At 40.2% G+C, this 14,521-nt stretch overlaps 1 protein-coding gene across 4 annotated transcripts in view; it reads left to right on the top strand.

The window, feature by feature from the left end:
* BTBD8 (BTB domain containing 8) overlaps positions 1–14,521 on the top strand; it is a 73,218-nt gene that overhangs the window by 15,307 nt on the left and 43,390 nt on the right. For 2 of the 4 annotated variants that reach the window (XM_074369943.1, XM_074369944.1), the window contains exon 4: positions 5,629–5,746. In XM_074369943.1, the coding sequence (XP_074226044.1) occupies positions 5,629–5,746 (118 nt within the window). Of the gene's footprint in view, positions 1–767; positions 943–3,489; positions 4,928–5,628; positions 5,747–14,521 lie in introns of those variants that run through there. The other 2 variants (XM_045513176.2, XM_045513178.2) reach the window with 2 other exon arrangements.

The raw sequence follows: 14,521 nt of genomic DNA on the forward strand, positions 1-14,521 counted from the left end.
GCCCAGATCTGCCCATTCTCCTCTGCAGAGAGAGAGAGAAACCTTTACTTAGGAAGGTAAATAAGTCTTCTCGGTAGCTTCACTGCCTGGAAGGTAAGGAAATGGTTTTAAGGGGAGGATAGTCTCTGAATCTTTCTGGAGCATCACATTATCTCTAACTTCCAAGGCATGTTTGTTGTTTAATTATCCTTTATTCAAATTTGCCAGTGTTCTGCTCAGAAAGGCCAGACTATACGGAAACACAAAAATATTCACAGAAAATGGTCTCCCAGCAGTTGCTGTGTGAAACCGGATGAAATTTGTAGCACCAGAAATGTGGAGGAGGGGTGACCTGAGGTGTCTGGTAGATGTTTTAGGTGTCTGTGTATGTTTTGTGTATTCGCACATGGCTCAGTTCAGCTGGGTGCAGGGTTTTGCACTGACCTAGAATTTTTCGTGGATTAAATTGCACCTGAGCAAAAAAAAAAAAAAAAAAAAACACCTACTATGCTCAGATTATTCCCTAATAGATCAGTTGTGTTGGTTCAAACTCATGTGTTCAAAACAGTTGTTGTAGTAGAGTGGAATGTATGTGAAGGTATCTGTTAACTGAAGAATTTTATTACTGATGGTTAGTTTAACAACAGTAAAAACAAATGCACTGATTTAAGCTCAGTTAGTTTCTTTTATGCATGTTCACCATATTGTGTTGTGGCAAGTGTGGGAATAAATAAATGCATGCCTGTTCTAGGCGTGAGGTAGATCTCTTTGTATTTTTATCTCATTAGTTTCAACCCTCAGAAGTGAGTGGTTACAGACTGACTTTCCAGATGAGGACTCTGAGACTCAGGGAGGCCACATGGAGAGAGCAGTGGGCACAGCTGGTGTTTGGTCCCCGTCTTCCCACCTCCGGGCGCCGCCACGGTCCACGGCAGCCCGCTAAGTGGTGCAGCGAGCGTGAGTGTGAGTGGAAAGAGCCCGTTTGCCCCTCAGCACCTCACTGTCACCCACCTCCCCGTTACTGCCTGGAGGCCCCCCTTGCTGACCAGTTTAACAGCACTTGTTTGTCCACATCTTATTCCTCCTTCGCAGTCTCGCACGTTGTCAGCGCCGCCCTCCTTCAAACTTCGTGTCTCTGACACTGTGCTCTCTGGATTTCCCCTCTTGGCCATCCTCAGTCTTCTTCACTGGCACATCGTCTTTCTGCCCCTGAAGTGATTGTTATTCTCCAGTTTTTTTGAGTTTCATATCCAAACACTGACACGTCTGTCTAAATATACCTTAAGTATCTCGATATTTAACCTGTCCCCTGGTGACTTAATCACCTCCCAACCTGCCCTTTTCTTGAATTCTCTATCAGTGTGAATTCATATTACCGTCTTTCTACTCACTTACTTTTTCACCCTTCATCTGATTCGCGATTGTGTCTGTTGACTTACCTCCTACATGTTCTGAAATACGTCTCTCTTTGTCCTCCTGCTGTTTTTTTATTTCAGGACTTTTCTGTTTTCCTTGAGAACTTGCACCCCAGCTGGTCACCAGGCCTGCTGTTGTGCCGCCGTCCATTGATGTCGCACAGGACAATGTTTGTTAAGTGCAAGTCTGATCACAGCACTTCCCTTATTAAAATTCCTCACTAGTCTCACACAGCCTTAACGTAAACCTCGAATTCTCCCTCACGGTGTCGGGATTTTGTGAGCTGGCTCCTGCCCAGAACTCTGCTGCCTCTTGTCTTCACAACCACTATACCCACCCTGAGCTCTACTCTTACTGAATTACTTGGCATTTTCCCCCAAAAGAACTGTATTTTGTCACCTCTGTGCTTTTGCATTTGCTGTTTGCTCCCGAAATGCCATTCTAATCATTCATCACATTACTTAAGTAACAACTTTGTGCCAGTTTTGAAGACTTGATGCTGAACAGCGCAGACAGTGCTCCTGTCCTGCAGGTAGTAGGAGGTATAGTCAGCTAGACTGGGTTATGTACCAGTGTGGGGAGGACACAGCAGGCACATGGAACCTAGACGTTGGCCTCCAGCGAATGCTACAGGGAGGGAGTGACGGAGGAAGTGATGTCTGAATTGAATCCGAAGAAAAAGCATGAACTAACCAGACATAAAGAATTTAGGGGAGAGGTGTTCCAGGCAAAAGAAACAACGTGCCCAGAGGCAAGGAGAACTAAGCACAGAGCAAATTTGGAAAACCAGAAATGGTTTGTTGTAGGGTGGAGATGGGGGCAGGGACGGTCACTGTAAGAGATGAGCCTGGAGATAGAAGCATAAGGCAGATCGTCAAGAGCCTTATATAAAGGATGGCCTTATATTTTGCTGTCCAAAGTGGGATTCCTTTGAGAGGGTGAAAGGTGGAAGATGATTATTGCTGCTAATAATTGTTCTGGGGCCGCAGGCAGTAATCGCACCGTCTGTCCCAGGCAGACCAGAAGTGGTCGCCTTACTCATCAGCTATTGTAAGGAGTTGAAGTGACACTGCTTTGCAGGCTTAAGGAGTATGAACAGAGCACATTTAAGGTAGAGTGAAAAGATGACTTCAGGTTGGGGAACATTAACTTCTGGGTTTCTGTGATTGTGTTTTTTTTCCTGGTACCACTTCTGTTACCAAATGTGTGTGACTTTTTCCATATATCAGCCAATTCTCCCAACACCAACTAGGCATCCAGCAATTCAGTTCTGACACTGACTGTCCAGAGTTAGCTCAGACCCCCGCAGGTTAAGGGCTTAGTCCCACCGGACTGGCCCCACTTCAGATGCGAACCACAGATGGGGTGCCTCGGCCACTGCAGGGGAGGAGAGGGTTCCTCCCACCCTCCTCGGTTCTGTAACTGGCTGAGGAATTAAACTGGAATAAGATAGATTAACAGGAGTTGGGGGGATGGCAGTGGGAGGGGGCAAGTTTTCAGTACTTACTTTTGTACTAGGAGTTTCACAAAGAAATGAGATCAAGAAGAGACCAGATGCTTGAGGCTTTCATGTCATCTTAGGCTAAATGAAAGAAAGGGCTTTGGGGCTGCCAGGTGGTGGAGGCAAGCTGTGGGAAGGCGAGGGGGAAGATGTGTGGTGAATGCGGGTTGTCTTGTTATGCGGAGTCAAGTGATGAGAGTAGGTTCCTCCTGGTAGGGAGAAGTCTTTACGAATGGAAATTTCCTTTACAAAAAGGAAAATTTGTACTTTTATTTTTAGGCAGTTGAGGGGATGTAAATAGCTTTTCCTGCATCTGCTTGTTCTCAGTTACCTTTAACTCAAAATAGTCCTTATGCCAAAGTGGCATGTTTTGGGGTGACATATTCTGGTCTCCTTTACTACCCACACTTGTGTCCAGTGACTACAAATTCAGGTGTCTCCATGACCCCTCCTCCAAGGTTCAGTTATTTGCTATAATGACTCACAGAACTCAGGAAAACATTTCACTTGCGTTTACCTATGTATTATACAAGATATAACTCAGAAACAGCCAAATGGAAAAGACGCGTAGGGTGAGGTGGGGGGAGGGGTGGTGTACAGAACATGACCTCTCAGGGTGCACCATCTTCCCAGCGTGTCAGTGTGTTCACCAACCCGGTAGCTCCCTGAATCTTACTGTTCAAGTGTTTTTATAACTCAATGTGTAGCCCCCTTTCCCACCCTAGAGGTGGGGCGTGGGTAGGGCTGGAAGTTCCCGCAGTCTAATCACATGTTTGTCCTTTCTGGTGACCAGCCTCCATCATGAAGCTGTTTAGGAACCCTGCTAAGTCACCTCATTAGCATCAAGTCAGGTATGGTGGGAAAAGACTTGTTATGAATACTGAAAGAATCCAACTGCATAATTCAGGAAATTTCAAGAGTTTGAGGAGCTCTGCGCCAGGAACAGGGAAGAAGGACCACACTGTGATGTATTCAGGTTCAGGAAGCCACGTGAGTGCGTAAATGGGAGCTGGCATAGGTGACTGTCTCTCAGATTAAGCTGGTTTCATTTTGAAAAGTTTCTCGATTTTCCCTTTGTGTCAAAGATTATACTCTTGATATTTGAATCACCAAAATGAAGACTGTTTCTCCTGAATATTTCCCATCAGTTTATGAGCTTTAAGGCTCCTATAGGACTATCTAGAAGTTGTAGGATCTCTCTCCTTCCCCTGCTTTATTCCGGTTGAAGTTTTATGTTTTTCTTTCAAAAATCTTTATTATGTGGTATTTGATACATTAATTTAATCAACGCATATTTACTGAGGACCTATGTGTCAGGACTATTCTAGGTCTAAGGGATACTTCAGTGACTAAAATGGACTTCCAGCCCTTTTGGAGCTTAGATTCTAGTTAGAGAAGATAAGGTGGGGGTGGAGGTAGACAATAAACACAGTAAAGAAGGTAGAAGGTGACATACTATGGAAAAAACAGGACAGAGAAGGGGGATTGGGAGCCTAGTGGTGGGAGCTGCAGTGTTAGATGAGAGATGGGGTCAGCCTCATTGAAAAGGTGATGTTTAAAGAAAGATTTGAATACAGAGGGCTGTTAGCCAAGTGGCTATCTGGGGGATGAGTGTTCAAGGCAGAAGAAAGCACAGCGCGTTCCTCACGTGGGGACTTAACTTGCCATCTGGAGGAGTGGGAGAGAGCTCAGCGTGGAAGGACGCAGTGAGGTTGGAGGGGTGGCGAGGAGCCAGACGTGGGCTTGGTAAGCCTTCGCAGGACTTCAGCTTTCGCTCTCAGAGACCCATATTGTTCTGAACGGGGATGGCCCGTGATCTGAATTACATTTGAAAACCTCTGAACGCCTTGTTTAAAACAGACTGGGGGCGGGGCAGAGTGGAGAGTGGGACACTTGCTAGGGAGCTGCTGCAGAGATCCTGGTGAGGGATGCTGGTGGCCTGGACTAGGGTGGCGGCGGCGGACTCGTTGGGGACTGGTTGGCTTCTGGATCTCTTGATTGTGGAGCCGATGTTGGCGTTCTCGTTTATAGGTACGTAAATTTGTACGTTGGTCGGTGAGAATCTAAAAGTGTCTGGACTGACAGAGCTATAATATACAGTGTAGTGTTCTTCTTTATATATATGTATATACACACATACACACATACATGTTTTATATTTCTCTTCCCACTGCCTAAATCATGACTCTTTTGAAGTAGAGGCAGGTCTTAAAGTATTTATTTTCTATTCCTCTCCATACCGTGTACAGTGCTAAACTCATAGTAAGTGCTCTATAAATCCCATTGACTTCAGTTGAATTTTTATTGGTTCACAGATCATGCTAGCCATCAATCCATGAACAGGAACAGGAAGAAATGAAATAGTGAAAAAGAATATCAAAATTGGAAAATTTTCTAACTTTCTAAGTCAGATGTTCATTAGTTGGCTTCAATTCTGGTGTATAATTTTGTGATAACACTACCTCTGTGTAAATGTGTATCTGTATTTACAGGTGTATCTATATTTAAATATAAGTAGAAATATATATTTAAGAACAGAAAATATAGATGATTTTAAAGTTTTATTTTATTTTGAATTTACCACTCAAGTATTCTAGTCACTTTTGTTCTCTTTCAGTAGCTAATCAAGATAACTATGTGGAAAAATGTTTTGCTAATATAATATTCAAGATTTTGGAATATTCATAATATTAAAGAAACAATTTTTTTAGTCTTGTTTTTCTCTTTTAAAGATATGTATGACTTGGAACCTGCATCTGAATTAGGAGAAGATTTATTGAAACTTTACGTGAAACATTGTTGCCCAGATACTGATGTTCATGTTGATGGAAAAAATTTTAAAGCCCACAGGTAAAGAGGCATGTGATTGATTTGGTGTTTTGATGGTGGCAGTAGAGTGTAAAAGGGTAACTTCGTTTTCTAGCACAGTGGTTTCCAAGCTCTGATTCACACAGGCCACAGGAGCTCCACGGTGACGCCTCAGGCGGGCTCTGACGGGGAAGGAGGCTGGGCAGCAGGCAGGTTCACACGTGTGCAGGTGACCCTGCCCAGGCACGTGCCCGTGCTTTAGCTAGAGCAGATCTGTGCTGCGCATTGGGCATGAATCTGAGATTTCAGCAGAAGAAAATACACTGTTGCCTAAAATAGGCTTGAAAGCCACTGTCACAGAAAATGTAGTTCAGTGCAGTTTTTAATTTCACAGGCATTATCGTATTGAAACTGATTATTTCTACATGAATGACATGCATTTTCTCTGAATGCATTTTGGCTCAGAGTCTTTGATTCAAAATAGATGATTCTCATGAATAGCACTGATTAGGAGGTTTAATATTTCAGTGTACTTTTTAAAAACCATTGTTCTGCTGTAGAATTGGGTTGCTTAGACATTCCAGGCTTTCAGAGTTCAAATTGAAGCCTGCTGCCTGTTTTGGTCAGGCTCTTTTTTGCAAGTAACTAAAATCTGCTTAAAATAAGGAAGTTTTAATAAGAAATACAGATTTTCCATTGTAACTCAGGGGAAGAGGTACAGCTGGGCCTCACAATAGACTAGAAATGAACTAGACTAGAAAACGGAGAAATCCAGAGAGTTCTCCTCCCTGACTCTCTCTGTGTTTCAAACAGAGTGTTGATAATTTACTCCAGTGCTGCTGAAGAGGAGGAACCAGACTGTCTGCAGTGACAGCAGACAGTCTTGGGGGTTCAAGGGTGTGCAGCCCCTAATGAAATCAGCAGTGGGTTCAGATTTCAGAAATCACACTGGTTTTGCCAGTTACCTGACTGTCTGACCTTGCCGAACTCTGGGATTGCCAGTTTCCATTGACTGCCATTCAGAATTTAAACTTTCTTCTCTGGGAACATATGTTTTGTAAATATATATACACATTTTCCTATTTTTTACGAACTCTGCATTATGTATAGTAAAATACAAAGTGTGATAGAGATTCATTAACACATCTTTCATATCATGGATATATATTTCCCGTATTTGGGAACATACGTATTCGCAAATGGTGTGTGTGTGTGTGTGTGTGTGTGTATGTATGTATGCATGCATGCCGTTCTTTCTTTTTGGGGAAGGTATGGGCTAACACAATTTTATTTTTAAAATGACCTTACTTTGATTTTATTTTATGCCAGATTTTTCTTGAAACCATATGGTCATCCTACCAAAGTCCTGCTCATAGAGCCCTAGGGCTGTTGTTGTCACACAGGGAAAGCAGGACTCTGTGACCGTTTGCAATATGTCCTCAAACAGTGTCTGTTTTTGTCTTCTCCCTGTGTGCTGCCCGCCAGTGGGCTGACTTACTAGGATCTAGAAATATTAGGTTTATATTTTAGGACCACTTTTGCTCACATTTCTGGCTTATTTTTTTTTATCTGGCAATAAAAAATAAATTTATATTAACTTGAAAGGCAATTTCCTGAGGATATGTTTCAAGAAGATCTGGCTTAAATTTTCTTACTTTGGTTAGTGCCCTTATGTGAGTTAAAATGGCAACTTGTAAATCCCAGCGTTACCTTCTTGTTTCAAACTTAAACATCTCTCTGTACGTATTAATTTTAGTATTCAGTTGAAAGAATATTATGTCAGTAGTTCAGAAAACACAGCCATACCTCATTTTATTGTGCTTTCCTTCTTTTTTGCACTTTGCAGATACTACTTTTTTTTTTTTTTTTAACAAATTGAAGGTTTGTGGCAGCCTTGCATTGACCGAGTCTATCAGCATTGTCATTCCAACATACTGGCTCACTTTGTGTCTCTGTGTTATGCTTTAGTAATTCTTACAAAATTTCAGACTTTTCCATTATTATTGTATTTGTTATGGTGATCTGTGATCAGTGATCTTTGATGTCACTACTGTAGCTTGCTGAAGGCTCATATGATGGTTAGCATTTTTTTAGCAATAAAGTATTTCTTAATTAAGGCATGTACATAATGCTGTTGCACACTTAATAGGCTACAGTCCCACATGGCTTTTATATGCACTGGGAAACCAGGAGGTTCGTGTGACTTGGTTTTTTGTGGTGGTCTGGAACTGAACCCACAGCATCTCTGAAGTATGCCTGCATCCCTGTAATGTCGTCTAAAGCCCACTTTCTGAACTGCTTCCTGTGCTGGATGGTCAGTGTCAGCATGTATTCTGTTCAGTTATTTATTCTAAAAATTCATTTGTAAAATGGCTACTTTAATTTTTTAACTATATGTCCTCATGTATTTAACAATTAATGCAAGTACTCACAAAGACCAGCATTTATGGTCAGAATTACATTCAGTTTAGGTCTCAAATTTTAGTACAGTTCAGTTTGCTAGTTTAATATGTCCAAACTGTTATCGTAGTGAGGTAGTTTCTCTTTTTATTGAGTCTCTCTCTGTCTTTCCCTCATGCTCAGGCTCCTTCCTCAGGAACATTCCTGATATACTAGCTCTGAAAGATTACATCTCCAGTCGCTAGTCTCTGTCCAGCCTTTACCTGGATCCCCAGCCCAATACCAGGGGCCGTTTATATGCTGTGAGATGGTCTGATGCCAGTCACTTGCTTGTGATGCACAATTAAGCCAAAGAAGTTATTTTTAGCTGAGTGGTTAAGCGTGTGTGGACTGTTTTGTGGAGCCTGTCTGCCTGGGTTTGAATTCCAGCTCCGCCATGGTTAGCCGTGTAAATCTGAGCAAGCTGCCCAACCATTCTGCGCTTCAGCGTCCTCATCAAAGGTGGAGACTATGCTGGTGCCCATCTTCTAGGGTTATTATGAGGGTTAAATTACTTACTGCATGTGAAGTGCTTGGAACAATGCCTGGCACATAGGACCACATGAACATTTGCTATCATGATCCAGGTGATGGGCCCTTGATATGAGTTTTTGTGTAGATGGTAGCAACAGCCTGTATGCCCTTTACTTACATGGGACAAACAGAGAACTGTGATTTGAATCACTTGCTTTTCCCCTCAATCTGAAGAAGGAAGTGGCCTCCAGGAAAAGTCATGTTTACTACACAGTTCTCCTCCACACAGGCCTTTCCATCTCCAAAGCATAATTTCTCCACCCTTTCCACATCTTTGTTCTTGCTTAACCTCCAATACTTCTGCTCAAAGGAGAAACAAAAAGAGCTCTTTTTATTTGGAGGGAGAGAGGTTATAATAAAAGCACCCACTAGAGCTCATGGAGCCCACTTCAGTTACATTTCTGCTTTTCTAAGCATTGCTTCCTGAGATGTTGCCTCTCGTGACTCCTGCTGTGCACCTGTCACATTAGTCTCCTGCCACTATCTGTATACTGGACATTTCTCTCCACTTGTGTTTCTTCCTGTCATCTTCAGCTGGCCTGTGAGAACTACCTGAAGGCTCCATTGCTGTTCTCCCATTTTATAGTGTTAACTGTTATTCTAACATTTTTTGAGAGGAATGGAATCTGTTATATTTTTATACTAATTCATTTGTGGCACTTCAGTGTTCCATAATTAAGATTCTCTTGTGCTACTTTACTGAAACAACAGGCAGTGCTTTTCCTAATTTTAGCTTTGTAACACTCAAGGTCCCATATCCTTTCCAAAATATCTCTTTTTTCAGTACTTGATATTATATCATTAGACATTTATTCATTGGGTTAAAATGCTGTCAAATCTCCCTTTAAAATGTAGGTTTATCTGAATATTTAGTAAATCAGCACTGAGTCAGGAAATCAATGTTCTAACATGTGTCATATAAATCATTCGCTGTATGTTCTTGGGTACATCAGCTGAAAGCTTTTTCAGAAATGTGTAGTTTATTTATTTAAATTTTTAAATTGAAGTATAGTCAGTTTACAATGTGTTGATTTCTCATATACAGCGTAATAGTTCAGTCATACATATGCATATGTATATTCCTTTTCATATTCTTTTTCATTATAGGTTACTATAAGATACTGAATATAGTTCCCTGTGCTACACAGTACAAACTTGTTGTTTATCTATTTTATATATTGTAGTCAGTATCTGCAAATCTCAAACCTCCCAACTTATCCCTTCCCACCCCCTTCCCCTCTGGTAACCATAAGTTTGTTTTCTATGTCTGTGAGTCTGTTTCTGTTTTGTAAATAAGTTCATATGTCTTTTTTTTAGATTTCACATATAAGTGATCTCATGTGGTATTTTTCTTTCTCCTTCTGGCTCATTTCACTTGAATGACTATCTCCAGGTCTATCCATCCATTGCTACAAATGGAATTATTCTATTATTTTTTATCGCTGAGTAGTATTCCATTGTATAAATATAGCACAACTTCTTTATCCAGTCATCTGTCAAGGGACATTTAGGTTGCTTCCATGTCTTGGCTGTTGTAAACAGTGCTGCTATGAACGTTGAGGTGCATGTATCTTTTTAAATTAAAGTTCTGGATATAGGCCGAGGAGTGGGATTGCTGGATCATATGGTAAGTCTATTTTTAGTCTTTTGAGGAATCTCCATACTGTCTTCCATAACGACTGCACCAAGCTCCATTCCCATCAGCAGTGTAGGAGGGTCCCTTTTTGTGTACAGCTTAGTAATTCAGAAGTTAGTCTCAGTTTAGATTCTGATTCCACCATTTATTAATTGTTAAGAAGTTACTTAATCTCTCCAAGTCTCAAATTCTTTATCTGTAAAAGAAATAACGATAGTAATTATGGCGTAGGATGGCTGTGAGGATTGAATCAGATAATGCACGTAACGCACTCAGCACAGTACCTGGCACACTGTGAGCACTCAGTAAATGCCGGTTGCTCTAAGTATGTATTGGGTACCTGGAAGGGAGGCACGTTGTTGCCTGTTCTCCTTATCTTACAGAGGACTTTGGCAAACTATGGCCCAAAGCTGGTCAGTGGCTTTTTCTTTTTTTTTTTTTTTTGGATGAAACAACAAAAACAAAGAAGAATATGCAAGAGCTTGAACAGCCTAATATATTTATACTGATGTTTACTAGCTGGCCCTTTGCAGAAAAAGTCTGCCGTTCCCTGTCTTACTAGGATTGCCAGGAAGCTTAATGAATTAATTATAATGAAATTCTAAATTACCATGCAATAAAGTGAGTTACTATCATCTTATACTAATTACTCTATAGTGATAAATGGTCAACCCCGTCAACTTGAGAGGTTTAAAGTAATAAATTAGATGTGGGAACAATAGAGGGAAAAGAGGTGGGGTTCTTTGGTACCATGGGCCTTTGAGGGAGGTGGCACTGGGGGCCTGAAAGGAAATAAATGACCTCGAGTGGAAGCTCCTAGACTGCACCTGACCAAACGCACCTCTCAGATGTTCCCTACAGAACATGCTGACACGTTAGGCAGAGCTCTCAAGGCCAGGATGCCATTCTCTAGTGTACCTGTAACGTTTTCATTCCTATCATTGACTCCGTGTTTCCCAGGAGTCACTGGGGTTTATTTCCAAACCTGTTTGATGCCATTTGGCTTTATTATTTTGATGGCATGACTTAATGAAGTATCCTATAGACCAATGATACATAGAGCATGAAAAGAATGACTGTTCCAGTGAAAACTAAAGTGAATGCTTTGGAAAGATAATAAGGGAGAGGCACTTTAAAAACTGCTATTGAATTCAGTATAGATGAGACAAAAAGCTTGGCCTTATGCACATGTAAATTGGTGAAGTTAGAGCACTCCCTCACACTATAAACAAAAATAAACTCAAAATGGCTTAAAGACTGAAACATAAGACAAGGCACTATAAACATCCTAGAAGAAAACATAGGCAAAACATTCTCTGACATAAATCTTAGCAGTGTTCTCCTAGGTCAGTCTCCCAAGGCAATAGAAATAAAAGCAAAACTAACAAATGGGACCTAATTAAACATACAAGCTTTTGCACAGCAAAGGAAACTATAAGGATAACAAAAAGACAACCTATAGAATGGGAAAAATATTTGCAAACGATGCAACTGACAAGGGCTTATTTTCTGCAACGTGCAAACAGCTCATACAACTCAATAACAAAAAAACAAACGACCTAAGGCAAAAATGGGCAGAAGACTTAAACAGACATTTCTCCAGTGAAGACATACAGATGACCCATAGGCACATGAGAAGATGCTCAATATCGCTAATTATCAGAGAAATACAAATCAAAACTACAATGAGTTACCACCTCACACCAGTCAGAATGCCCATCATTCAAAAGCCCACAAACAATAAATGCTGGAGAGGGTGTGGAGAAAAGGGAACCCTCCTACACTGTTGTGGAGAATGCAGTTTGGTGCAGCCACTGTGGAAAACAGTATGGAGATTCCTTAAAAAACTGAAAATAGACTTACCCTATGATCCAGCAAGCCCACTCCTGGGCATGCATCCAGAAGAAACTCTAGCTCTAAAAGATATATGCGCCCCAGTGTTCATAGCAGCACTATTTACAGCAGCCAAGACACGGAAGCAACTTAAATGTCCATCAACAGACGACTGGAGAAAGAAGTTGTGGTATATATATATATACACAATGGAATACTACTTAAGAAAAATAAAGAATAAAGTAATGTCATTTGCAGCAACATGGGTGGACCTAGAGATTGTCATACTAAGTGAAATAAGCCAGAAAGAGAAAGAAAAATACCACATGATATCACTTGTATGTGGAATCTAAAAAGAACTTATTTACAGAACAGAGACAGACTCACAGACATGGAAAACAAACTTGTGGTTACCAGTAAGCGGGGGAAGGAGGTGGGGAGGGGTAGATTGGGGGTTTGGGATTTGCAGATACAAACTACTATGTACATAATAGATAAACAACAAGATCCCACTATATAGTACAGAGAACTATGTTCAGTAGCTTCAGATCCCTTAAGAAAAAGAATATATGTATGCATAACTGAATCACTATGCTGTACACCAGAAGCTAACACAACATTGGGAATCAACTACAATTAAAAAAAAAAAGATTGCCCTTACAATCACAGATTTGTGAATGAGGGCATATTTATTTTTTAAGTTAGAATAAAATGATTAATATGTATAAATTATTTTTAAAATTCTCTCCTAATTTTTTGCTTAACCAAACAACTGTCAGTCCTCATTGTACTGGATAACAGAGCACCTACTTCAATGCACAAATCATTTTTTAACTTAGGAAAAGCTAATCCTATGAAAGCTCCAGTCAAAGTATGTCAAAATGGATGTCTCAAGAGAAGGCTGTCTTACCTTTTTTAAAGTTTATGTTTTTTAAAACATTTGCAAAGAAGTGGAATGGGTAATAGTGACAGCTCCTTTAAAAAGTTTGGATTCACTGCTCTGGGTTTAACCCTTATTCAGTGATGTGGAACTAAAAAGGAAAAAGAAAATTCTTGGAACAACAGTCCTTGAAAAACAAAAGTCCTAGTGAAAAATTCTTTATTTAGAGTTTCTCTGAGTAATCCAGGCCATTACTCTGCCTGGAGTAGTGAATCTAGCTCAGCTAACATCACAAAGTATTGAATAGCGATGTACTATATATAAAGCCAGAGCACGGGGGAAATTAGGGCATCACTGCAGGGCCGGAAGCAGCCTTGTCAGCCGAGATTAAATTTAGTCAAAAGGAGAAAGTAGTTTTTGGTATGTTGGAGAATGAAAAATCTGGCAAAGATTTTTAATACACCATGGCACCTGCAGCATAATTTTTTAAACTGAGGCTTATATCCAAATTAAATAGGAATGTTTTCTAAGTTTCTGTCTTCAGGTTAGGGTAGTTGTTTAAACCTCAGATGCTTTTAATCTTACTGAGATGGAAATGGCTATCATGCTGCATTAGTTCAAGTCTTTCATATTCTTAACTGATTTTTTTGTCTTCTTCTTCTGTTAATTACTGAGAAGAATGTTAATGTCTCCAAGTGTAATTGTGAGTTTGTCTGTTTCTCCCTTCAGTTCTATCAGATTTTGCTTCATGTATTTTGAAGGTTTGTTATTTGATACACACACATTTAGGACTGTTATTTCCTCTTCATGAATTGACCCTGTTTTCATTATGAAATATTAGTCTTTACCCCAAGTAGTATTCCTTGTTGTGAAACCTTTTGTCTGACATTAATAGAGCCACTCTAGCTTTCCTTTTTTAAAAAATTGAGGTGTAATTGTCATATAGCATCATAGTATTTTCAGGTGTCTAACATAACAAACTCATCATCACAATAAGGCGTCCCACTCCACCTTTCTTATGGTTAGCGTTTATATGGGGTATCTTCTCCCATCTTTTAACTTTAGCCTTTCTGTGTCTTTATATTTAAAGTGGGCTTAAAATTAATTTCTTGTAGACAGTATGTAGTTATGTCTTGCTCTTTGATTATCTGGTTTCATAATCCCTCCTTTTAGAGAATTTAGAGAATTTATGGTAATGTTATTAATGTGTTGGGATTGAAGTCTGTCACTTACTATTTGTTTTCATTTTTAACCTGTTTTCTTTTTCCTCTTTCCCTCTATTCTTTGTATTAATTGAGTTAAAATTTTTTAATTCCAGTTTATTTCCACTTTTGGTGAATTAGCTGTATATATTGTGTGTGTGTGTTGTTGTTGGTTTTTGGTGGTTGCTCTAGGATTTACAGTGCACTGTTGACGTGTCATCATTCACCTTCAATGAATATCATACACCTTTGTGTGTAATGTTAGGATCTTTTCCTTCTTCTGTCCTTTGTAC

This window comes from Camelus bactrianus, chromosome 9 (assembly GCF_048773025.1).
Source record: "Camelus bactrianus isolate YW-2024 breed Bactrian camel chromosome 9, ASM4877302v1, whole genome shotgun sequence".
NCBI classification, from domain to species: domain Eukaryota; kingdom Metazoa; phylum Chordata; class Mammalia; order Artiodactyla; family Camelidae; genus Camelus; species Camelus bactrianus.